The sequence below is a fragment of the Salmo salar genome, chromosome ssa17 (assembly GCF_905237065.1).
Source record: "Salmo salar chromosome ssa17, Ssal_v3.1, whole genome shotgun sequence".
Taxonomy (NCBI): domain Eukaryota; kingdom Metazoa; phylum Chordata; class Actinopteri; order Salmoniformes; family Salmonidae; genus Salmo; species Salmo salar.
The window spans coordinates 23352042-23379068 of NC_059458.1; the positions used below are offsets into that span (position 1 = coordinate 23352042).

At 42.2% G+C, this 27027-nt stretch overlaps 1 protein-coding gene across 3 annotated transcripts; it reads right to left on the reverse strand.

Moving 5' to 3' along the window:
- pspc1 (paraspeckle component 1) lies at positions 1 to 26691 on the reverse strand. Of its 3 annotated transcripts, NM_001140532.1 has the most exons (9): positions 26125 to 26628; positions 25477 to 25778; positions 25264 to 25359; positions 24779 to 24975; positions 22676 to 22760; positions 22484 to 22589; positions 14680 to 14737; positions 12164 to 12318; positions 10682 to 11539 (listed from the first exon to the last, which is right to left on the reverse strand). In NM_001140532.1, the coding sequence occupies exons 1-9, from the start codon at positions 26539 to 26541 to the stop codon at positions 11318 to 11320; spliced, it is 1638 nt and encodes a 545-aa protein (NP_001134004.1). In that variant the 5' UTR covers positions 26542 to 26628; the 3' UTR covers positions 10682 to 11317. The 3 variants fall into 3 exon arrangements, 2 of the variants coding, with proteins under 2 accessions (XP_045554428.1, NP_001134004.1); XR_006759921.1 differs by lacking the exon at positions 14680 to 14737 and having other exon boundaries at positions 11251 to 11539; positions 26125 to 26691; XM_045698472.1 differs by lacking the exons at positions 10682 to 11539; positions 12164 to 12318; positions 14680 to 14737 and adding an exon at positions 1 to 207 and having other exon boundaries at positions 26125 to 26691.
- Positions 26692 to 27027: the final 336 nt, after the last annotated feature.

A 27027-nucleotide genomic window follows, 5' to 3' on the forward strand; every position in this document is an offset into this window, starting at 1 on the left:
TTTGTTTTTGAAAGCTGTATTTTTTATTTACTGTAATAAGAGACATAACACTGCGTTGAATAATAAATAGGAGGAAAAATCAACACTTACCTGTAGGGAATCCTAATAAAAACAGTTGGAATGAGGTAACACTGAAGAGCAATATTTATGTTGTTGTTTTTAACCAGTTTTCTGGTCTCATATCTGCAGCATGTAGAGTGAGTGTACCTGGGGAACAGAGGGAGACAATGACATGATTAAAACTGCATCCACACCAGTCGACCTATCCCAACCCAGGAATACTACCTCTACAGATAGAAATACATTGTATAGATTAGAACAGGGCAGCAGGTAGCCCAGTGAGAGCGTTCGGACCAGTAACCAAAAGGCTGCTGGTTTGAATCCCAGAGACTAGGTTAAAAATCTGTCAATGTGCCCTTGAGCAAGGCACTTAACCCTAATTCCTCCTGTAAGTTTCTCTGGATAAGAGCGTCTGCTAAATGACTAAAATGTAACATATGGTTGTCTGTCATTAGATGAGCAAATCATGTCAGCTCTTCTCATTAACTTCGATGTTGATCTGAAATGGTCAATGGTTCACCTCACTGGATACATCCCCTGATATTACACTAGGATGAAAACCAGCTGCCTTCAAGGAGCATAGTTGTGCACCCATGGGGTTGTTGACACCAGACCTCTATCTGTAAAACAGGCCAGCAATCCATCATTACTACTCGTTATATTGATATGTCAATTGGCTTATGATGAGTACTGGTAGATGAGGTTAATTTACTAAGTAGATCAGGGTTTCCCAAACTCGATCCTGGGACCCCCTCTGGGTGCACGTTTTGTAGATGAAACACAAATAACGATTGAGAAAACAATTGTGTGTGTGTCAGACAGATGCAATACGAAACTCCATGTGGTACATGCTTTAGTGAAACAGGACAAATCAGACCCACCCTTTAGAATGACCAATAGTGCTGCGGCCTTGACCTGTGCGAGATGGTCGCCAGGTAATATCCACTTGAAGGACAAGCGTCCTTCATTCATTGACTCACTTATTAATTCATCCTTCATTATACTAATACACAGTGGATTCAACCAAGTGGATTAGTAGTAGAGGTCGACCGATTAATTAGGGCCGATTTCAAGGTTTCATAACAATCGGAAATCGTTTTTTTTTTTTTTGTAGCTATATTTAACAAGGAAAGTCAGTTAAGAAAACATTCTTATTTTCAATGATGGCCTAGGAAACAACTGCCTTGTTCAGGGACAGAACGACAGATTTTTACCTTGTCAGCTCGGGGATTCAATCTTGCAACCTTACGGTTAACTAGTCCAACGCTCTAACCACACATTACATTGCACTCCACGAGGAGCCTGCCTGTTACGCGAATGCAGTAAGAAGCCAAGGTAAGTTGCTAGCTAGCATTAAACTTATCTTATAAAAAACAATCAATCAATCATAATCACTAGTTAACTACACATGGTTGATGATATTACTAGTTTATCTAGCCTGTACTGCGTTGCATATAATCGCTTAGGTACACGTTGCTCCAACCATAAACATCCATGCCTTTCTTAAAATCAATACACAAGTATATATTTTTAAACCTGCATATTTAGTTAATATTGCCTGCTAACATGAATTTCTTTTAACTAGGGAAAATGTGTCACTTCTCTTGCAAACAGAGTCAGGGTATATGCAGCAGTTTGGGCCGCCTGGCTCGTTGCGAACTGTGCAGACTATTTCTTCCTAACAAAGACAGTCGACTTCGCCAAACGGGGGATGATTTAACAAAAGCGCATTTGTGAAAAAAGCACAATCGTTGCACGACTGTACCTAACCATAAACATCAATGCCTTTCTTAAAATCAATACACAGAAGTATATATTTTTTAAACCTGCATATTTAGCTAAAAGAAATCCAGGTTAGCAGGCAATATTAACCAGGTGAAATTGTGTCATTTTGCATTCATTGCACGCAGAGTCAGGGTATATGCAACAGTTTGGGCCGCCTGGCTCGTTGCGAACTAATTTGCCAGAATTTTACGTAATTATGACATAACATTGAAGGTTGTGCAATGTAACAGGAATATTTAGACTTAGGGATGCCTCCCGTTAGATAAAATACGGAACGGTTCCGTATTTCACTGACATGATAGTGATGGATTCGACCATATTAATGACCTAAGGCTCGTATTTCTGTGTGTTATTATGTTATAATTGAGTCTATGATTTGATAGAGCAGTCTGACTGAGCGATGGTAGGCAGCAGCAGACTCGTAAGCGTTCATTCAAACAGCTCTTTCGTGCGTTTGCCAGCAGCCCTTCGCAATGCATTGCGCTGTTTATGACTTCAAGCCTGTCAACTCCCAAGATTAGGCTGATGTAACCAATGTGAAATGGCTAGCTAGTTAGCCGGGTGCGCGCTAATAGAGTTTCAAACATCACTCGCTCTGAGACTTGGAGTAGTTTTTCCCCTTGCTCTACATGGGTAACGCTGCTTCGAGGGTGGCCGTTGTCGATGTGTTCCTGGTTCGAGCCAAGGTAGTAGCGAGGAGAGGGACGGAAGCAATACTGTTACACTGGCAATACTAAAGTGCCTATAAGAACATCCAATAGTCAAAGGTATATGAAATACAAATCGTATAGAGAGAAATAGTCCTATAATAACTACAACCTAAAACTTCTTACCTGGGAATATTGAAGACTCATGTTAAAAGGAACCACCAGCTTTCATATGTTCTCACGTTCTGAGCAAGGAACTTAAACGTTAGCTTTTTTACATGGCACATATTGCACTTTTACTTTCTTCTCCAACACTTTGTTTTTGCATTATTTAAACCAAATTGAACATGTTTCATTATTTATTTGAGGCTAAATTGATTTTATTGATGTATTATATTAAGTTAAAATAAGTGTTCATTCAGTATTGTTGTAATTGTCATTATTACAAATAAAGAAATACAATTCGACCGATTAAATCGGTATTTGCTTTTTTGTTGGTCCTCCAATAATCGGTATCGGCGTTGAAAAATCATAATCGGTCGACCTCTAATTAGTAGTATGTCATGTCACAGAGGACAATGAAACAAGATTCATTCAGGATACTAATGACAGGTGTATGTTGTAAGGACTTGTGTGTTAAACGGAACAGATGGCCCTAAAGCAGTGTTTGTCAGTCCTGCTGCTAGGAAACCAACAGGCTACAGAAATGCTGTTATTTCATCAATACTAGTGGCATGTCAACAGACAACACCTCCATATAGTCTTCACAGGTTCAACAGGCTTGAAATATTGAGATCTGACCAGGGACCCGAGCGGGTTCTAAATGTCAGACTTTTGACTCAGATCTGATATAAAATTGTCACAGTCTCAGGTACGTGCAATTGAAATTGATTTACCGACCGGAACCGTCCTCTTTAATGTGTGTGTGAGGTGATGACAACTACGCAAGCTTGTTATGTGTCAGCCAATTGCAACTCAATAAAATGTATAGCTGAAACTGGGTCCGGCTGCTCACCACATACAGAGAGAGCGAGTGAAAGGAGACTTGGCCTAGGCTAGGGCAGTCACGAAATTTTGTCAGCCGGTGATTGTCAAGCAAATAAGGTAATTGCCCGTTAATTAACATGAACACATTTAGCATCTCCTGTTTTCAACGTATAGCCTACAATTAAAAAAAATCTAATAAATCCATGTAACATAGCCTACACCTTCACAATAAATCCATTATTTATTTTAGACAGGTCTAAAGAAGCATGATATGAAGAAAATGTAGTCTATTTCAGAAGAATAGTATACTCTGAGTTGTCCTTATGTTAGGTCTTGATGTGGCTATGCCAAATGGTTGTGGGCTACACTAGTTCCTTTAGCAGACAAGATGTGCTTAGAATTCTGTGGCATTATTTCATAGTATTAAGAATACAATTGAACAAAGTTGAACAAAATATATTTCCTCAATAATTTGAGTGCGTTAACAAATAAATAGGTACTCCTTTATGCTCAATTTATAGTTATTAATTTTACCTGTTTACAAATGTTGGGCTATGTTTTGCTTTTTAACACATTTTAAGGCTGCATGATTAGACGAATGATGATTTGAAAAAAGTCACTTGAAAAGGCATGAGCTCTGCTTTTTTTTTTGCACAGGCTGTACACACTCCAATAGTCTCTCATTCACAATTTGACAAGCACTTGATACTGACTCAAATTTCACAGCGGCATCCCCTTTGTGGCCTAATGAACCCCCCCAAAAAATCCATGCCTTTTGCGGCCCGGAGTGCTGCTTTGTGCCCTTCTCCCTGAGTGTGCTGCGCAATCCGAAGCGGCTCTCACTCACATGGCTCTTGGTCACATGATCGGGTCTTTCTTACAGGCTACAAGTGAAGACAGACACATCAGGGATGCAACTGCGCACGTCCAGATCTAATTACGAGGTGCATATTGAAGATATGGGAAGGACTGTCCACATTTACTTTTCGTCAGCCAACAAGATGAGTAGGCCAAATGAACAGCAAAAACAATAGCCTATGTCAATCTAGTATCCCCCATAATACAAAACTTTACCTATTCTATTCAGTGCAATAAATAAATATTCCAAACAGTCTGGGACAGTTGTGGGACACGAGATCCCAAACGAATAAAACCAGTACCATCAAAAAAAACGTTTTTTATGCAATGTGGCTGACGCAACAGATCAAAACTTTAGCTTTAAATGTTTACTACCTATTAGGCTATTTCTTTACATTATACACGCAGCTCTGTGCATATGGTAGTAGGCCATACGCGTGAATGTTCCATTAGCGGAAAACACCATTATCAAATGTGACCGCAAATGCAATTATGCATGTAATGCTTTTATTATAAAAGGTGCAATTTTATGTTGAAAATGATCTTCCCCAAACTTGAAACTCATGCGCTGCTTATGTATGCCAGTTAGGCTCTACCCATTGTAAAGCGGATTAATGTGCTTCATTTTAAGAAGTTATTTGGCCACTTTAGTTGTGATACAAACCTTAACATATAGGCCCAAGGGCTATAAAATATGCTGGGCATAATTCACAAGTATTCACAAGTGATAGGCTAATATTGTCACCCATCACACTATTCTTGATTTAATCTGGTCTTTACTTATACTAAATAATGTGTGAAATTTGTTTTACTTTAGAATGGACCATTATCATGCACGTGTCTCGAAACAGGGGCAGCATGAAAAAAATACCTATCTATGCACTTAAATAGCGAATGGAGGACGCTTTTCCCTGTGGTATATTTCATGCCAGCCAGGTGGGCTATAGTCCTGTTGTAAATATAAGCAATGTGCTTAATATTAGGAAAGTTGAGAAATAAATATAGTAGGCCTAGCCTATAGAAAACTGATGGGATCTTCCTCTTTTTATTAGCGGCCATCGCTCTGTTTTCTCCCGCAATTGCATAGCCAATAGAAATGTTGAGCAACATGAGCTCATTTGAGTGTTTTATTAGATTTGAATACATTTGCATTGTCAGAGTAATTTGAGGGACAATAGAGTGCTGAGTACCAGGCAGTTAGCACGTTTGGTACTAATGACCAGCAACACTATCAGAGCTTGAAGAAGTCTCATTATTTTGACTAAACGGTCATGTGGAATTTGACTGCCTTCATGACCGCCGGTGTGGAGGTAATATGGTCACCGCAACAGCCCTAGCCTACTATTGATTGCGAAGATGGAGTTTCGTTGACGTAAAAGAGGATTTTGATTTAATTTATTAGGATCTCCATTAGCGACAAAGTATAATATAGTGAAAATATTATTTTCAGATTGATTATAATTTGTTTTAGTATTGTATATTATTATTGGAGAAAGTGTTTTTTGTTTCATTGTTGAGATATTTTTGTTGGCTAAATTAACTGTTTTTTACTGTGTAGGCCTGCAGAAATTAGTTGGTAATTGCTGCAATATAAGCCTGTTCAAAACTTTTGTGAAGGTTTAAACCAGTTTTGTTTCATTCTGTTGAGACATTTTTGGGGGCCAAATTACACTGAACAATATAAAACACAACATATGCAACAATTCCAAAGACTTGAGTTACAGTTCATATAAGGAAATCAATCGAAATAAATTCATTAGGCCCTTATCTATGGATTTCACATGACTGGGAATACAGATATGCATCTGTTGGTCACATACACCTTAAAAAAATAAAATGGGTAGGGGCGTGGTTCAGAAAACCAGTCAGTATCTGGTGTGACCACCAGTTGCCTCATGCAGCGTGACATCTCCTTTGCATAGAGTTGATCAGGCCATTGATTGTGGCTGTGGAATGTTGTCCCACTCCTCTTCAATGGCTGTGCAAAGTTGCTGGTTATTGGTGGGAAATGGAACCTGCTGTCGTACACATTGATCTTGACTTCCAGAGCATCCCAAACATGCTCAATGTGTGACACGTCTGGTAGATATGCAGGTCATTGAAGAACTGGGACATTTTCAGCTTCAAGGAATTGTTTACAGATCATAGCGACATGGGGCCGTGCGTCATCATGCTGAAACATGAGGTGATTGCGGCGGATGAATGGCACGACAATGGGCCTCAGGATATCGTCACGGTATCTCTGTGGATTCAAATTGCTATAGATAAAATGCAATTGTCTTCGTTGTCCGTAGCTTATGCCTGCCCATACCATAACCCCACAGGCACCATAGGTTACTCTGTTCACAACGTTGGCATCAGCAAACCCCTCACCCACACGACGTCATGCTGTCTGCCATCTGTCCAGTACAGTTGAAACCGGGATTCATCCGTGAAGAACACACTTCTCCAGCGTGCCAGTGGCCATCGAAGGTGGAGGAAGTCAGAGACCTGGTCGGGTGATGCCAGAATAACAACCTATCCCTTAACGTAATCAAGACTAAGGATATGATTGTGGACTACAGGAAAAGGAGGACCGAGCACGCCCCCATTCTCATCGACAGGGCTGTAGTGGAGCAGGTTGAGAGCTTCACGTTCCTTGGTGTCCACATCAACATCAAACTAGAATGGTCCAAACACACCAAGACAGTCGTGAAGAGGGCACGACAAAGCCTATTCCCCCTCAGGAAACTAAAAAGATTCGGCATGGGTCCTGAGATCCTCAATTGGTTCTACAGCTGCAACATGGAGAGCATCCTGACTGGTTGCATCACTGCCTGGTACGGCAATTGCTCGGCCTCTGACCGCAAGGCACTACAGAGGGTAGTGCATACGGCCCAGTACATCACTGGGGCTAAGCTGCCTGCCATCCAGGACCTCTACACCAGGCGGTGTCAGAGGAAGGCCCTAAGAATTGTCAGACCCCAGCCACCCCAGGCATAGACTGCTCTCTCTACTACCGCATGGCAAGTGGTACCGGAGTGCCAAGTCTAGGACAAAAAGGCTTCGCAACAGTTTTTACCTCCAAGCCATAAGACTCCTGAACAGGTAATCAAATGGCTACCTGTGTGACCCCCCCATCCCCTCTTTTTACACTGCTGCTACTCTGTTTATCATATATGCATAGTCACTTTAACTATACATTCATGTACATACTACCTCAATTGGGCCGACCAACCAGTGCTCCCACACATTGGCCAACCGGGCCATCTGCACTGTGTCCCACCCACCACCCCTTCTTTTACACTACTGCTACTCTCTGTTCATCATATATGCATAGTCACTTTAACCATATGTACATACTACCTCAATCAGCCTGACTAACCGGAGTCTGTATGTAGCCTCGCTACTGTATATAGACTGTCTTTTTACTGTTGTTTTATTTCTTTACCTACCTATTGTTCACCTAATATATTTTTTGCACTATTGGTTAGAGCCTGTAAGTAAGCATTTCACTGTAAGGTCTACCTACACCTGTTGTATTCAGCGCAGGTGACAAATAAACTTTGATTTGATACAAGGCCGAACTGCAGTCAGGTCAAGACCCTGGTGAGGAAGACGAGCATGCAGATGAGCTTGTGCAGAAATTCTTCGGTTGTGCAAACCCACACTTTTATCAGCTATCCGGGTGGCTGATCTCAGACGATCCTGCAGGTGAAGAAACTGGATGTGGAGGTCCTGGGCTGGCGTGGTCACACATGGTCTGCGGTTGTGAGGCCGGTTGGACGTACTGCCAAATTCTCTAAAATGGAGTCGGCTTATGGTAGAGAAATGAACATTCATTTCTCTGGCAACAGTTCTGGTGGTCATTCCTGCAGTCATCCTGACATAAGACTACTACAATCACAAATCATCTTGTTGAAGGACATGCCATTAAATCTACCCCCACTCCCTCGCAAACGTGCAAGTGCACGTTATTATCACTCAACACATCCTCACCACTCGCTCAATCATACAAATACACACAGTATAGTCCTGTATGCTACGTTATATTGTCAAAGTCAGAAGAGGTACAGATAGAAAAGCATTGTTTAGAACAGACATTCTGTAACGTGTAATAGGGAACAGTGTCAGCTCTACACATTACATTTCTATCAGCAACATTCTAAACATTGCAGCACCACAGAATACACCTAGTCCAAAAATCTAAATTGAATGTCTTAAGATGTTGCAAGATATGAGTTTTCTGAATTTAAAAAACTGGCCAGCTAACACATATTAAACATACATACTATATTCAAAATCATGAGTTACATTGAAATACTTAATGAGGGACGGACACTAAACTAATTCCTTCACCGGTTGCATTCACTCATCTGTAGTGGGTTTTCTGTGTTCAAGTTAGACACACATACATATTTACACACCACTTCAAATGAGTGGAATTGTCCATTTCAGCCACACCCATTGCTGACAGGCATATAAAATTGAGCACACACCCACGCAATCTCCATAGACAAACATTGGTGGTAGAATGGCCTTACTGAAGAGCTCAGTGACTTTCAACGTGGCACCGTCATAGGATGCACCTTTCCAACAAGTTTGTTTGTCAAATTTCTGCCCTGCCAGAGCTGCCCCGGTCAACTGTAAGTGCTGTTATTGTGAAGTGGAAATGTCTAGGAGCAACAAAGTGGTAGGCCACACAAGCTCCCAGAACAGGACCGCAGAGTGCTGAAGCATGTAGAAATTGCCTGTCATCGGTTGCAACACTCACTAGCGAGTTCCAAACTTCGTCGGGAGCTTCATGAAATGGGTTTCCATGGACAAGCAGCCACACAAAAGCCTAAGATCACCATGCGCAATGCCAAGCATTGGCTGGAGTGGTGTAAAGCTCACCACCATTGGACTCTGGAGCAGTGGAAACGCGTTCTCTTGAGTGATGAATCACACTTCACCATCTGGCAGTCCGACGGACACATCTGGGTTTGTCGAATGCCAGGAGAACACTACCTGCCCCAATGCATAGTGCCAACTGTAAAGTTTGGTGGACGAGGAACAATGGTCAGACTGTTTTTCATGGTACGGGCTAGGCAGGTTTGGATCCGTTTTTGGCCTTATGGGAGATCTGTTGACATGCCCTTGAGCAGGGCGTTGACCCTGGATGCTTCTGTGTGTCGCTCTGAATGGGAGTCTGTTGGATGACTGGTGTGGTGTAGTTGTTGAGCGGCTTCACTGCAAGTATATTGTATGTTTTGGAAATTCAATAAAAATAAATACATTTGGGGAAGGCCCTTTCCTGTTTCAGCATGACAATGCCCGTGCATGAAGCGAGGTCCATACATAAATGGTTTGTCGAGATCGGTGTGAAGAACATGACTGGCCTGCAAAGAGCCCTGACATCAACCCCATCGAACACCTTTGGGATGAATTGGAACGCCGACTGCGAGCCAGGCCTAGTCGACCAATATCAGTGCCCGGCCTCACTAATGCTCGTGGCTGAATGGATGCAAGTCCCCGCAGCAATGTTCCAACATCTAGTGGAAAGCCTTCCAAGAAGCTGTTAAAGCAGTAAAGGGGGGACCAACTCCATATTAATGCCCATGGTTTTGGAATGAGATGTTCGATGAGGTATCCACATACTGTCATGTAGTGTAGTTACAGCTCCACCTGAAAATACTTACCTGGAATATAATGCAAATGTTACACACTGAAGATCACAAACACTTTCATGACACATGCTTGCACACAACACTCACTCAAGACAAGCACATGATTTTACTATGTTACTACACACACGGCAACACAAATTCTCTCGCTCGAGTACAGAGGTAAATGCACGAGTATGGGATATTCAAATGTCATTTTAATTAACACAACACATGACAATATTACAAAAGTTTGTCTGTAATGTTGAGTTAATTAAAATGCAAGACATTTTAAATATACGGAAAAAGAATGAGAAAGGACTAACAAAATGTAGAGTAGCCTATTGGTTCAAATTAAACTCTGGTGTATTGATCAGAATATCCAATATAGGTATTTTGCCTGGTTGAGGATCAATTACACCCAATAGTGATGTCCCGATACCAGTATCGCGATACTACGATATCAGATTTTCCTTGGCAAAAAAGAAAACATGAAGCAGACTAAACTCTATGGTCCTTTAAAATATTGTGTGCTACAGCTTGCAAATAAACAAATGTGACTCTGGGTGACAACACACTGCTGTGCATGTTTTACACAGACATTTTGGCTCTCTGCTCTGAAAAATTAAGAGATTCATTTGAGTTCACAATACTTGAAACAAGGATGAAGGTGACAAAATCCCAAAATATCTAAAAAGGCAAGAGAGAGAGGCTACAAAATAGTTTTTTTTTTTTTTTTACTTCAATCAACTTAGTATTCACAAAATGGCATTTCACAGTTTTATTGCAGTTAGCCAAACAACTACTACAGGATGCACTGTACCTGAAATACATTCCATGGATGGGAGGAAATCAAAGCAAGCTAACCATTGCAGAGGCAATGCAGGTCTTCACTTATTGTTACTAGGAACTACTGAAAACAAAAACAGGAGGATAGGATACCGATAGCAAAAAGCAAGAAATGACATCATACAGAAGTTTATAAGCCACCTACAGACCTGCCTACATCAAGATACATCACAGTTACTATTGGCCTAAACCTTACCTACAGACCTGACTTCAAGATACATCGCAGCTGATATTGGCCTTTGGCGGCCAACATTGAAGATTTTTTTTTTTTTGCATCAACATTGGGCCTGGCTTTTGATATAAAAAAAAAAAGTATTTTTTCCCCCCTCAATCAACATTTGGGACACATGAAAAAGCTGAGGGAAATAATCAGCCCAAATTAAAAATAAAAAAAAACATTTGACGAGATAATAAATCAGTTATTTTACATAATGAGAAAGGAAAAGCAAGAGATCCAAATATTGAGCCTTGGGGTACACCGTTGAAAAAAGAAACATAATAACACAATCAGTATCTGCGACGTTTGTTGTTAGGCCCTTCATAGTTTCCCACAACAGGGATTCCCCTCCCGATGCTTGGTGGCCCCCCCACTGCAGGCCCAGGCCCTGCCCCCATAAGCCCTGCCCCCACTACCTGTTGCTGCTGAGGGGACTCGACACCTGGACGGCCACTCATGGGGGACGAACCAATCTGATTAGGAGCCCCCTGGGGGAACCTATCGTTGCGCAACTACAGTATAAAGGGATAGGGTTGGTGGAGATATTATGAGCAGTCCAGATGCAGAAGAATCAGATGGGAGGGATATTCAATAACAATGTTCGTTTTGGCGAGGCAATGAGAAGGCGTTCCGAACGTCAAAGTAGGCAAGCAGAGGAGTTCCGGGCAGAGTCAGAAGAGGGAGAGAGGAATCAGTCCATTAGTTATGGGTGCAGAGCTGATTTAAGCTATGAGAATCCCTTTCCTAACCCACACTAACCTCATGATGTGAACAGTGAAGTCAGGGGAGTAAATATTATTAACCTCAATTTGCTAAATCACACCACGAGATACTATGATATCATGATTAAAGATATCGCAATGGTAAGGGAAAAGATGCCAGAAAAGACCAGCTGGACGAGATATCTGTACCATAAACTATTAAAATCAAAGTCACTGGCAAAACACCTTGGAATGTAATGTCCATAAGCAGCATCTAAATAGCCTCTGGCATCTCCTCTCACCACTGGTTAAAACCTGAAAACAATACACTGCAGTTTCTATTCAGTACCAAGGGTTGAGCAGGTTAAGAAGAGCGCGTTATTGAGAAATTGAAAAGAAGTTGAGAGTAAGTGCCCATTTTAGCGCATACATTACCATGGCTCCATTGTCTGGCATCATGTTTGGTGTGCCCATGTTTGGAGTTCCTTCGGGGCCCATGACTCCGGCCCTTCCGCTCATGCCTATGCCCATCATTTGAGGGGGTCCCTGGTTTACACTGGCCCCGGCAACAGAGGCGGGGTTAAACCCATCTACACGCAAAACAACGTAGCACCGTTTGGTCACACTGGAAGTAAACCCCACCCATCACACCCCGTGTGTACTGTTTGTTGTTGTAGAGTGGTGTAAAAATCTCTCAGGGCTGACAGAGCTAGCTAACGTTGGTTGTTGGTCACACAAGCAGTGCCAATTATGTAGGTGTCAAATGTTTCGTTTTCTAGTTTGATAGGGAAAAATAAGTCTAAATATTGAGCCCGGTGGTACACAATTGAAAACATATTACATTTTGTTTGTCTGCGGTGAGATATCCATATCAATATATACACTGAACAGAAATATAAACGCAACATGTAAAATGTTGGTCCCATGTTACATGAGCTGGGGGCCTAATTCATTTTTTAATTGACTGATTTCCTTCTATGAACTGTAACTCAGTTAAATATTAGAAATTGTTGCATGTTACATTTATTTTTTGTTTAGTATATAAAAAAAATACTGTTTTAAAAACGTACATCATTTGTTGATGATTTCATATGGCAGGTTAACAGTCTACAGCACCTGTAATCATTAGGCTATGCCTTAAAATTGGCCAAGTTGTATTAATATATAAGCGGAACAACCAAAATCCAACGTTAGCAGATAGATGCCTACAACAGACTAGTTACATGTCATTGGGAACAGGAGCAGTGTATCATACCATTCAATCAACAGAGTAACACTTCCATTACAGTAAAATAGCAATGTGGGACAAGCTGTGAGAGGCCCTCAGATAGTCTGGATGAATTTCCGATTTCAGGCAAAAGAACGCCATCACCCAGTTCTGCTTCTAGGTTAAAAACCGTGACTGCACATCACCATTGCCAGATACTCAACCCCGGACCCAAATCCCAAACCCCATTCACAGCCATACGATACAGGTCTTTGAGAACACTGTAAAAGCGTCAGTAGGATGACAAGTCATTTAATAAAAAAGACAATTTAAAAAATGAAAAAAGACAGAAAATGTTGCATCAACTACTAATGGAAACACAAGTAAAGAGTTCGTTATGCTTTCTAGGTCCTAAATGAGACAGAGCTGTATTAGTTATGAATTGACTCCACCCACCCACACACACTGCTAGAAATGAACAGATGATCAACTTTTCCTAGATGGTATATGTACACAGAAATGATACTTTTCTGCTCCCCCCCCCCAAAAAAAAGGAGTAATCCACCATCTCATTGAACAACGCACGCCATTATGTTTGTAAGTAGTAAACATACACACACATAAAATGTAAATACTAACAAAGGGATAGGTTTATTCTAAGCTTGTAGATAAGAACGTTTACCAAGTGTTGGGATTGGTGGCTACTGCTGATACAAAATGTTTGCTAAAGACCCTCATGCTAGAAATGTAGGTTCGGTTTGGGCCTCATCTATTGTTCGAATCAGGTAACCTTCCACATGTGTGGCACGATAAATAAGTAGGTCTGTAGAAAGAGCAAAAGTGAAGTTACATAAAACATTAAGGACTAAAGAAAACAATGGTTTCCTTCAACCAGTTGACTAAATAACAAATGACCTGATAACCAAAAGCTCATAGCAGTGAAGTCATGGAAAATTCACACTAAAAAAGGTAGACATGACTTTCTACGAATTCATGTACTCAAGTTTCTCCACACACAAATCAGGGGTAAAAAGTAAAGAAATCCCATGACTGAAAATTAAAACTGAGTTACACCATATAGTCATAAAAAATAAATAAAACAAATCTCAAAAGAATTCCATGACGGAAATCCTTTGCAGTGATGGATAACTTTAACCCTTCCACGATTATTTCAGTCTCACAATCCCCCAAAACACACTTACACCCTAGTCACTCTCACTCACATATCTAATCAGTGACACAAAAACATAATTAGCATGTTCTCGGACTACGCCACATGAGCATATTTCCTCCAGTAGTATTAGTACTTCAGTACACAGTATGTAGGTGATGTGCAGCCCCGGGTTACATTCATGAAGTGGTGAAGGAGCCACCATGAGCCTCACACAGCCCATCCCGTTCAGAGCCTCACAATATATCCCTAGCCCTGCTCCTAGCCCTTTAATGTCTGCCGACCTGAAGGAACTAGCCAGGTGCACACAATATGGCGGTGGCTCCACCTAGCCTTCCAATGGGCTTAGGGGGAACTTCTGCCTTATGGCTAGGGTGGCAAAACTCCAGTAACTTTCTTAAATTCCCAGGTTTTCCAGGAATCCCAGTCCCTGGGAATTGAGAAAGTTACCAGAATTTCACAAACCTAGCCATATGGCCAACACCTTCCCAGTTCCTTTAGATCTGTAGACACCGAAAGGGGGAGGGGGTAGTTTATGGACCAGTCAGTGCTGAGTCATCATTATGACCCTACCTCCCATATTAATGGCTCCACGAGGGCCCAGTTCACCCATTCTCATTTCCTGTTCTCTCTGGAAGAAGTGAAGAAGAGTGGTGCACCCGTAAACCTTGTGGACAATAACTACTAGGACCATTAGGACATGTGTAGGATGATTCCTCACACAGATATATAAGCAACAGGCAGGGAATAAGGTTAATAATGTTCTCCCAACGCTGATAGAAAAAGTCCTGAAGGAGGAGTTACAAAAGCTGTGTGGAATGATACTGTATTGGATATGTAAGAATTTAGTGAGAGAGGAGTACATACGGAATGAACATTGAGTTCCTAGGTTTGCTTAACAAGTTATTTGTGTCCAGTATGGATTCTCAAGGTCCATTTAAAAGGGTCCATATTGGGCTGTATGTGATGAGTATATAACTTAGTATGGGACAAGCCAAAATATAACATGGATTTAGTCCAAAGTTGATCAAACACTGAAGTGACCTTGTTGTGGTAATTTCAGCCTAATAGAGAAATAAGGGTTACTGATAAATATGCAAGAGAAAAGATTGAGAAGAAAGTAGATAAATCCCCAAATCCCCTCCACACATTGATGTTCAGACAACCTAAACATTAGTACACAAATATATATGTACTCTACACAAAACCCACAAATGAAGCTGTACAAAGCACACACATTATCAACACTGACCTCCCCTCTCACACACTCACATAAAATATCGTATCATAAAGGACATGCAATAAACATGCCTCCACTCGCTCTCTCTCTCACACACCTGTAAGAACACAACATTATCACTCAACTCAACCCCCCCCACACACTCACACAGACACAAATAATATGCAAGTACACACAACATCCTCCCAAGTCGCTCACTCACACCATCAAACAAATATGATACACATACAGTATAGTCCTGTGTGCTACGTTATATTGTCCAAGTCAGAAGAGTTACAGATAGAAAAGCATTGTTTAGAACAGACATGCTCTGTAACATGTAATAGGGAACAGTGTCAGCTCTACACATTGCATTCCTAACAGCAACATTCTAAACATTGCAGAACCACAGAATACACTTCCTAATCCAAAATGTCTTAAGATATATGTTGTAAATTCGGAGTTTCCTGTGAATTTTAAACTGGCCAGCTAAAACAAAGTAAACATGGGTAAATAGTACATATATTATATATTCCATATTAATATACTATATTTCAAATCGTTACATTTAAATAGTTAATGAGGGATGGACACTGAAAATCCTTCACCAGTTGCATTCACTCATCTTTTGTGGGACAAATTGTGTTCTAGTTATATAGTTACAGCTCCACCTGAATATACTTACCTGGAATTTAATGCAAATGTTCCACATTGAAGATCGAACACTTCCATCACACATGCTTGCACACAACACTCCCTCAAGACAAGCACATGAAGTAGTTTAAGTACACACACACACACACACACACACACACACACACACACACACACACACACACACACACACACACACACACACACACACACACACAGAGAAACAAATTCTCATCACAGACAAACACACACGGCAACAAATTCTCACACACACTCTCGTCTCTGTTGAGTACAGAGGTAAGTGCAGTATGGGACATTAAAATGTCATGTTAATTAACATGACACGTGACAGTATTACAAAAGTTTGTCATCTATAATGTTGAGTTAATTAAATGCAAGAAACTTTAAAAGAAAAACTGTTAAACGAGAAACAAAATGTACAGTATTTGTTGAATTAAATCTTGAGGATGGATCAGAATATCTGATCGGTATTTTGCCTGGAACAATTTCCGCACAAATATTTATGGATAAATACTCTCTAAAGTACAGTATGCACTACAACTAAAGATTTTTATTACATTTTTTATCTTAAAAAGTAACCAGAAGGTAATTATCAATTAACAAATTATGGGACTTGCTTTAGGTCTTTGAAAGTATTTTTGTAGTAGTTGAAGAAATGTAAAACATTTTACTTAAGTGAAGTGAAAAATTATAGCCAAAGTTAAATGTTAAAATATCTGGTCTGATAAGCCCATACTACCAAAGCCCATACTATGATAGACAACTATAAAAACCTTATTACTTTGGCGTGTGGGGGAGTTCGATCACATATTTCATCACAAATACAGTAAATACACTCAGACTACAACACTTTTACTCATAAGGAATTAGAAATATTTTAGGTTATAATTAGGGGTGATGAATATGTTACACCTAGTGGTAGAAGTTTGTTAGTGTTGAAAATTTGTGTCTGGTGTAGTAGAGGGTGTGACTGATTTATAAATAGTGAATAGAAGGCTTCAGTGGGAGACTAGGTAGTAGTAAGTAGCCCAGAAGTACTAGTAGCAGTAGTCTACGTTGCAGTAGTGACTGTTTTAGATAGGTAGACCATGGGGTAGCTAGAGTAAGTGTTATAATTTGATACTGTTCTGATTTCAGATTTGAAAAGCAGACTAAAGATTTCAAACACGAAGTTTTTCTGAAAGTAGTCAAAAGTTTGTAAAAGTTAAGAGATAGTAGTTGATGCGGTTCCTGAAACAGCTGTATAGTTTGATTGTTAGAAGATAATTCCGTTCCCGATTTCAGATTTGAATAGCAGAGAAGACCAATACACTGGCTTCCTGTTAAGGCAAGGGCTGATTTCAAGGTTTTACTGCTAACCTACAAAGCATTACATGGGCTTGGTCCTACCCATCTTTCCGATTTGGTCCTGCCGTACATACCTACACTACGGTCACAAGACGCAGGCCTCCTAATTGTCCCTAGAATTTCTAAGCAAACAGCTGGAGGCAGGGTTTTCTCCTATAGAGCTCAATTTTTATGGAATGTCTGCCTACCCATGTGAGAGACGCAGACTCTGTCTCAACCTTGAAGTCTTTACTGAAGACTCATCTCTTCAGTAGGTCATATGATTGAGTGTAGTCTGGCCCAGGAGTGTGAAGGTGAACGGAAAGGCTCTGGAGCAACGAACCGCCCCTGCTGTCTCTGCCTGGCCGGTTCCCCTCTCTCCACTGGGATTCTTTGCCTCTAACCCTATTACAGGGGCTGAGTCACTGGCTTACTGGTGCTGTTCCATGCCGTCCTTAGGAGGGGTGCGTCACTTGAGTGGGTTGAGTCACTGACGTGGTCTTCCTGTCTGGGTTGGCGCCCCACCTTTGGTTGTGCCGTGGCGGAGATCTTTGTGGGCTATACTCGGCCTTGTCTCAGGATGGTAAGTTGGTGGTTGAAGCTATCCCTCTAGTGGTGTGGGGGCTGTGCTTTGGCAAAGTGGGTGGGGTTATATCCTGCCAGTTTGGCCCTGTCTGGGGTATCATCGGATGGGGCCACAGTGTCTCCTGACCCCTCCTGTCTCAGCCTCCAGTATTTATGCTGCAGTAGTTTGTGTCGGGGGGCTAGGTTCAGTCTGTTATATCTGGAGTATTTCTCCTGTCTTATCCGGTGTCCTGTGTGAATTTAAGTATGCTCTCTCTAATTCTCCCTTTCTTTCTCTCTCTCTCGAAGGACCTGAGCCCTAGGACCATGCCTCTGGACTACCTAGCATGATGACTCCTTGCTGTCCCCAGTCCACCTGGCCGTGCTGCTGCTCCAGTTTCAACTGTTCTGCCTGCGGCTATGGAACCCTGACCTGTTCGCCGGACATGCTACCTGTCCCAGACCTGCTGTTTTCAACTCTCTAGAGACAGCAGGAGCGGTAGAGATACTCTCAATGATCGGCTATGAAAAGCCAACTGACATTTACTCTTGAGGTGCTGACTTGTTGCACCCTCGACAACTACTGTGATTATTATTATTTGACCATGCTGGTTTTTATGAACATTTGAACATCTTGGCCATGTTCTGTTATAATCTCCACCCGGCACAGCCAGAAGAGGACTGGCCACCCCTCATAGCCTGGTTCCTCTCTAGGTTTCTTCCTAGGTTTTGGCCTTTCTAGGGAGTTTTTCCTAGCCACCATGCTTCTACACCTGCATTGCTTGCGGTTTGGGGTTTCAGGCTGGGTTTCTGTACAGCACTTTGAGATATCAGCTGATTTTAGAAGGGCTATATAAATACATTTGATTTGATTTGAATATTTCATGTCCTCTAAGTTTTGTCTAAATTGTTGGGAAAGTGGTCAAATTAGCTTATGTGTAAAAAGACATTGTTATACAAAGTTTAAGAAGGACAAAAAGTTAAATAATTTAAAAAGTATATATATGCAGGGCCTCCCGAGTGGCGCAGCGGTCTAAGGCACTACATCGTAGTGCTAGAGGTGTCACTACAGACCCGGGTTCGATCCCGGGCTGTATCACATAACCGGCCATGATCGGGTATCCCATAGGGCGGCGCACAATTGGCCCAGCATCGTCCGGGTTAGGGGGGTGTTTGACAGGGGGAGCTTCAGCCTGCAGGCTGACCTTGGTCGTCAGGTGAACGGTGTTTCCTCCAACACATTGGTGAGCCTGGCTTCCGGGTAAAGCTGGCAGGTGTTAAGAAGCGCGGTTTGGCAGGTAATGTTTCAGAGGACGCATGACTCAACCTTCACCTCCAGAGACCGTTGGGGAGATGCAGCGATGAGACAAGATCGAAATTGGTGAGAAAAGGGGGTAATTAAAAAATATATATATATATGGGCATATATGCTATGAAAAAAACTGTATGCAAGCAACTTAATCCAGACCAGTCTACACATTTTAAAGTTTGAATGGTATTTCTATCTGAAACAGTGTTATAGGAGTAGCGTGCTAAATAATAAGAACTATAAGTCCGTTTTTTTTACAATATTTAAAGTGAGGACTTTTGCTAGTGCCACTAATAATAGTAGGCCTACATATAGTGTAATCCTGTGTGTTTTACACGAGCACAACTTTGGCACTCTGGATGACTCATTGAATACAAAGTGGTGCCCAATTGATAGATCTTTAAAAGTTATATTATTGCCAGACACTTCTGACTTCTAAGTTGTAGTTCAGCCTTGTCTTATGGACTTCTATTCAACCACCCCTTTTGGTTTTCATTCCTCGGTCGATAGCGCAGTAAGTTAGGGGATTCTTTTTTAAACTTGCACTCGTCTTTTCCTACTAGCACTGACTTTGCTGATCACTACTTTAATTGAGGAAAAATGTACTGACTATGACTGATATGTGGTTGTCTCACCTAGCTTTCTTACGATGAATGCACTAACTAAGTCGCTCTGGATGAGAGCGTCTGCTAAATTACTAAAATGTAAATGGAGGGAGACAAAAAGTTTGTTAGGTATACGTGTTGTTCGTAAATGTGTGAGGCCTGCGAGCATGTTCTAAAGACTGCCGCCAGTCTAACATCCCCCCAAGACTAATGGTAAAGGGTAACGACAGTAGATCTATGTTCATCCTTGTGCGGGTTGTTTTGGGTTAAGCTGTAGGAGTTGTAACTGTTGCATAGGAACAAGAGTTCATGCTAAGAGTAGTGTAAGGTTGGCTGTAACAGCAGAGGGTGCTTTGTACGATATTTCCAGCCGGTCCTCTTTCTCTACGGCCTCTCAACACACAATAGAAACAGAGAAGAAAAGTTATTATGCAGCAACATCATAAGACACATCACATCCACAGGCATGCAGTAATACAAGTGCACTAAGGGCTAGGTAGATAAACACATGTTTCCTGAGAATGTCAGTATGTTTCCCAACCCATGATCACAGAGTTGCAATGATGAAAAAGTTGACGGGAGACTATTGAAGTACTGAAAATTGGGACCAAGACTTAGGCGTGAAATGAAAGACATTAAAATCCACCTAAAAAAAGCTGATGACAGATTCCTCAACTCTTTGCCTGTGTGTTTTTGTCAAGTGATTAGATAAAGATACCAAAGGACACAGCCTTTGCACAGTGGCCATTTCTAGACATGCCATTAAAATTTGAACAGATTGACATTCAAGTTACCCTATCGCCTTCATGGAAAACCTTAGAACTATTCTGAGGACTCTTTCTGGAAGTGAAGTTACTCTCATCTGGAACACAGTCAAGCATGACAAATGAGCATTGTGGTGAAAGGGTCTGTCAATCATTAGCCTCTCCCCTCTTAACGTTCCCAAAAGAAAGCCAAGCTGTCGGTTACAGGATCTAAATTACTTCAGACAACTCAGCAGAGATAGAGCAGTATTTTGTTCTAGCAGGTGTCCCTCTCCCATACTACTTTAGTAAAATAGGTGTTGAAAACCCAGGTAAATACAACAGACATTTGAATTGATGATAAACGTATAAGGTGGGACAGCTACATGGTGCTTTATGTCGCTAGCTGTGAGGCTAGTATTGTGGATACACTGCTTAGAAGGGCTGCTACTGCTGGACATCAGTTTGGTGAGAAAGATACACCCTGAAAACCACAGTAAAACAATGATGAACCAATATGAAAACATCTCGGCCTTTCTCATTTGGTTTTAGCAGATCTGAAGAAACCAGATGGGTGTAAACAAGATGGTGGCCGTCAGCTGCTACCCTAAGCCCATTGGAGGGTTAGGTTGAGCAATCGCTGCACTGCTTACACCTATCAGTCCCGTCAGAAGGAGAATGAATAGTGGCTTGAGGTCAATTTCAGATCAGGTTTGTGTCTTTCAAGCTAAAGTCTTTGGAAGATACCAAAACCAAACCTAGAGCCCTGTTGGTATTGCGACATGCTACTTACAAAAGAAATAGTAGGCTACCCTAAACTAGACCAACCCAAAATACATTTTAAATTGGACTTTCACACACAGGACTACGGTACACTATGTTAATCTGTAGTTACCTAGAAAAGACATGCTCCTATAGTGATATGGGACACTATTTGAAAAGAAAAAGGCAGCATTCTGGGATGCTTAAGGAATGGGTAGTCAAAATTATTTTACTATTCAAATAATATCATCACTTATATTTTCCAGATATCCGGATAGTGGAAAAATGCACATGGCAGAGGTAAACAGCGGAGATGCTGCGTTTCCGGTAGTTTGGCTAACAGCAACAGCGAAAGAGAAGTCTGATTTTCGCCGTGATAGAACTGATTCTGCTACAAAAAAAGGTTTTCTGGTGAGTGTTTTGCATTGATCTGTGTCAGGTATTGTGGAAACTGTCAAGGGAGTGCCTGTAATTGCTATTTGAAGTGGGGAAAATGGCACACCGAGTTGGGGCAGCCTGGAGGGCTAAATACCCAGCAGTAGCACAACGCACCGCTATAGAAACTACATTCAAAGGTTTGTTGTTTAATTAAATTAAGAATTCCAAATGTCCTGGTATTTCTTTGTAGATAAAAATGTCACAAGGATGACGTAATACAGACAAAGCTTTTTCATCATTAAAATGGGACTAAATAAATAAATATCTTTAAAAATGACACTCAAGTAATTGAATACTAACATTTGGTCGGATATCCGGGTATTTAATTAACCGTGCCCATCCCTAGTATGCTTGATCATCATCAGTGTGACGTAGAGCAGAAGGACTGTTAGGCATCTTTTCTCAGCACCCAACATGATCGATGGACCTGAAAAATCCCTATCATATCTGAGAATGTTCTCAACATCCCCATATAAAACGCAGACCCTCAGCAGAATCATGTGAATGAAAGTGTGTGAACACTGCTTCTCTGAATCGAAGAAAATGTATTAAAAAAAAAAGGTGATAGTTTGTGTATTCAAAAACCTAGAAATGAGTGATACTGACTGTACTGATGTGAAGGTCTATGTTGGCTGTGTGTGTGTTCTCCAAGTGAATTCACACTCTTCATGAAGTTAGTCTTGAACCGGTCTGACCTTTGTGTGTGCATGTTTGCGTGTCTGTCCGGTGAACTCACGTTGTCCGCATAGTTTGGCTTGAAGCCGTCCGGTTGGCGTCTCATCTCTTCCTGCTCTCGATGGCGCTGCATCATCTCCTCCTCCTGCCTACGCCTCTCCTCATGTCTACAAACAGGAGAGAACGTTTAACACACACACTCTGACTCTCCTCGTGACGAGTAGAAAATAGAGTGGGAGGTACACACACGTACCTCATCTCTATATTCTTGCGTTTCTGCAGCTCCTGGTTGCGAAGCTCCTCCAGACGTCTCAGCTCCTCTTGACGCCTCATCAGGTCTGAGAAAGAGAAGATGAGAGAGAAATATGGGTTGGCTTGGTATTACATCAGGTCTGAGAGGAGGGGTTGACTTGGTATTACATCAGGTCTGAGAGGAGGGGTTGGCTTGGTATTACATCAGGTCTGAGAGAAAGGGGTCGGCTTGGTATTACATCAGGTCTGAGAGAAAGGGGTTGGCTTGGTATTACATCAGGTCTGAGAGAAAGGGGTCGGCTTGGTATTACATCAGGTCTGAGAGAAAGGGGTCGGCTTGGTATTACATCAGGTCTGAGAGAAAGGGGTCGGCTTGGTATTACATCAGGTCTGAGAGAAAGGGGTTGGCTTGGTATTACATCAGGTCTGAGAGAAAGGGGTCGGCTTGGTATTACATCAGGTCTGAGAGAAAGGGGTTGGCTTGGTATTAATGTTTTTTTTTGTATTCACACGTGACAGTTTCTGACAACACTTGAAGTAGGCCTATGGCTATGTCTGCTAATGTTGAATATGCGCACAACACAAAAGGTAACATGTTAACCTGTTGGGGATAGGGGGCAGTATTTGCACGGCCGGATAAAAAACGTACCCGATTTAATCTGGTTACTACTCCTGCCCAGTAACTGGAATATGCATATAATTGTTTGATTTGGATAGAAAACACCCTAAAGTTTCTAAAACTGTTTGAATGGTGTCTGTGAGTATAACAGAACTCATTTGGCAGGCCAAAACCTGAGAAGATTCCAAACAGGAAGCGCTCTGACTATTTCTTGGCCTTCTTGATCATCTCTAACCAAAACAGGGGATCTCTGGCATAACGTGACATTTTCTAACGCTCCCATAGGCTCTCAGAAGGCGCCAGAACGATGAATGGTGGCTTTGCAGGCCCTGGCTGAAAAACATTAGCGCATTTGGATAGTGGTCGATCTGAGGACAATGAGACTGGAGGCGCGTGCACGAGCCGACACCATGTTTACTTTCTCTCTCTTTGAACGAAAACAACGACTCCCGGTCGGAATATTATCGCTTTTTTACGAGAAAACTCGCATAAAAATTGATTTTAAACAGCGTTTGACATGCTTCGAAGTACGGTAATGGAATATTTTGAAATTTTTTGTCACGAAACGCGTCACCCTTCTTTACCCTTCGGATAGTGTCTTGAAAGCACGAACAAAACGCCGCTATTTGGATATAACTATGGATTATTTGGAACCAAACCAACATTTGTTATTGAAGTAGAAGTCCTGGGAGTGCATTCTGACGAAGAACAGCAAAGGTAATCAAACTTTTCTAATAGTAAATCGGAGTTTGGTGAGTACCACACTTGGTGGGTGTCAAAATAGCTAGCCTGTGATGGCCGGGCGATCTACTCAGAATATTGCAAAATGTGCTTTCACCGAAAAGCTATTTTAAAATCGGACATAGCGAGTGCATAAAGGAGTTCTGTATCTATAATTCTTAAAATAATTGTTATGTTTTTTGTGAACATTTATCTTGAGTAATTTAGTAAATTCACCGGAAGTGTTCGGTGGGAATGCTAGTCACATGCTAGTCACATGCTAATGTAAAAAGCTGGTTTTTGATATAAATATGAACTTGATTGAACAAAACATGCATGTATTGTATAACATAATGTCCTAGGATTGTCATCTGATGAAGATCATCAAAGGTTAGTGCTGCATTTAGCTGTGATTTGGGTTTATGTGACATATATGCTTGCTTGAAAAATGGGTGTCTGATTATTTCTGGCTGGGTACTCTGCTGACATAATCTAATGTTTTGCTTTCGTTGTAAAGCTTTTTTGAAATCGGACAGTGTGGTTAGATTAACGAGAGTCTTGTCTTTAAAATGGTGTAAAATAGTCATATGTTTGAGAAATTGAAGTAATAGCATTTCTAAGGTATTTGAATATCGCGCCACGGGATTACACTGGCTGTTGAGTAGGTGGGACGCAAGCATCCCACCTAGCCCATAGAGGTTAACTTTGTCCTTGAGAAGTGAGTGTCTTCCTCAGTGTGAGAGAGGTTCCTCTCAGTGTGTGTACCTTGTCTCATCATCATGAGCTGATGCTCGTGCTTGGCGGCCTCCATCTCTTGCTCCAGCTTCTCCTTGGCCTCTCGGATGTTGCGCTCAACCTGGTCTCTCTGCTGCTTTTCCATCTCGTCCAGGGCCTTCCAGCGGGACGAGTACTCAAACTCAAATGTCCCCGGCTGGGCAAATCGCGGGGGGTGCTCCCTCTCCCTGGCGAGACAGGGAGGAGAGGGGTTAGTGGCTGGACTAAGACCTGCAGGGAGTCTATGAGGAAAGTTGAACGGTGCGCACACACACACACCGATGGGCAAGTGAATAAATCAACATTTACATTTTAGTCATTTAGCAGACGCTCTTATCCAGAGCGACTTACAGTAGTGAATGCATACATTTTTTTTTCTTTCATAATGGTCCCCCGTGGTTATGATAAAGAACTCCTGTTGTCAAGACTGGTACAGAGAGTAAAACTCCCAATAGGAGATCATGTGTATAACGTACTTGTGGTAGTGTACAGATTTCACCAGCAACTTCTCTGGGAGTCCATCCTCTTCATCCAGCTGCTCGGTGGGTTCCACTATGGCAGGCCGAGGAGACCTGGAGACAACACGGTGAGATGGGAGTTATCACTCACACTACTTGGAATTGATTTGGCGTGTTTGGGTTATTTCGTAAACCAGGTAACTAAGTAAATGCAGTCGTTGGTTGTCTTACGTGGTGAGCAGCAGCGCCCCGTCAGCACAGCGATCCAGGGCTTTACGAGCAGAAGGTTTGTTGGCAAACTCCACGAAGCCCTTCCCCGTGGGCCTTCCACGGTCGTCCACCACAACGATAGCCCTTTCCACGGGGCCGAACTCCGAGAAGGCCTCCTCAAGGAGCTCGTTGGAGACCACGGGCGAAAGGTTCCGCACCGTGAGGGCAGAGCCGTGCGTGGCGAAGCGGATCCGGATAGGTCGGTTCCCCAGCACTGTGCCGTCCAACTCTGCCTTGGCAATCTCCGCCAACGTCCTGGTTTCCTAGAATACCAGGTCAAAGGTTAGGCTCTATTGATCGCAAACTTTCGAACGTTTTTTATGCAGTCTTGATTGATTCATGAGAATTGCCACCTAGTGTTACCATAAAATCTAGTCAAGTATGTTTCAAAGGGACGCAATGTATCAAGTAATGAATGGTTTCAGGTGGGGGAGTAGGCTTAACAACTGGTCAGGCAGACCCATCCGCCTGAGTAATAAATAGTAGTTAACTAGGGGAAACAGATGGCTATCGATACTAACGCGGCCTAAAGTCCAACATTCAAAAGGAGCTTCCTTCACCACGGAGTTAGATATTACTGATTAACGTTACTCTAAAACGCAGTCTTACCAGCCGAATGAAGCCGAATCCTCGGTCTCGGTTGATAAACACCTCGTTAGCCTCGCCATACTTGGAAAACAGCTTTTTGAACTCATCCTCCGTGAGGTCTGTCGGGAGGTTACCGATGAACAACCTACATCGCTGCGTGAAGGTTTTCTCCCCGGGTCTCCTGAAACTCTTTATATCCAGAGTCATCTCCTGCGACTCTCCGGCTTCACCCTCCCCCTCTGCCGCAGGGCTGGCAGCAGTCGGCGGCTTTGGTGGTGGGGTTTTCCCATCCGCAACATTCGGCCTTCGCTCCATGCCTGGAGAGTCCATGTTGCGCTTTGTGTGCTGCTGCTGGTGGTGGTACTGCTGCTGCTGCTGAGGTTTCCGCGACGGTGCGTTGTTTTGAATGTTGACCTGTTTTAGATTTCGGTGAGCCATACTTGGAGCGAAGTAAATACCTCACAATATGTATCCAATAAGTATAGCTTTGAATGCGCAGAAATATTCAGAAACGAAGAAATCGTGCCTCCTTACAGTCATCAGCCAGCGAAGTGCGGCCGTAATTCAAAATGGCGATGACTGCGCGCGCACCGTTGACGTGAGGTATTCAACGTGGCTGTGTTTTCCCCTTGGCCGCTAGGTGGTGCACGAAGACTTTCACAAGATCTGGGATGTCGGGAAGTTTTTGCATGGCACAGTGGCATGCCGATGTTGGTGTCCACTTTGTTTGAGATGTTCAGACATGTTCAAGGTCAATGTCATGGGAAGATTCATTGTGCTGCCGCTGACACTTTACTATCTAAATGATTGATATTCGTAACAGCAGCATGTTGCTTCCCTTCCCAAGGCGGGACCACTATGCCAGTAGGAGTTTTTACTCCACTTGGCAGTGGTACTGGTAGGCTCACTATGCTTATTGCTTAT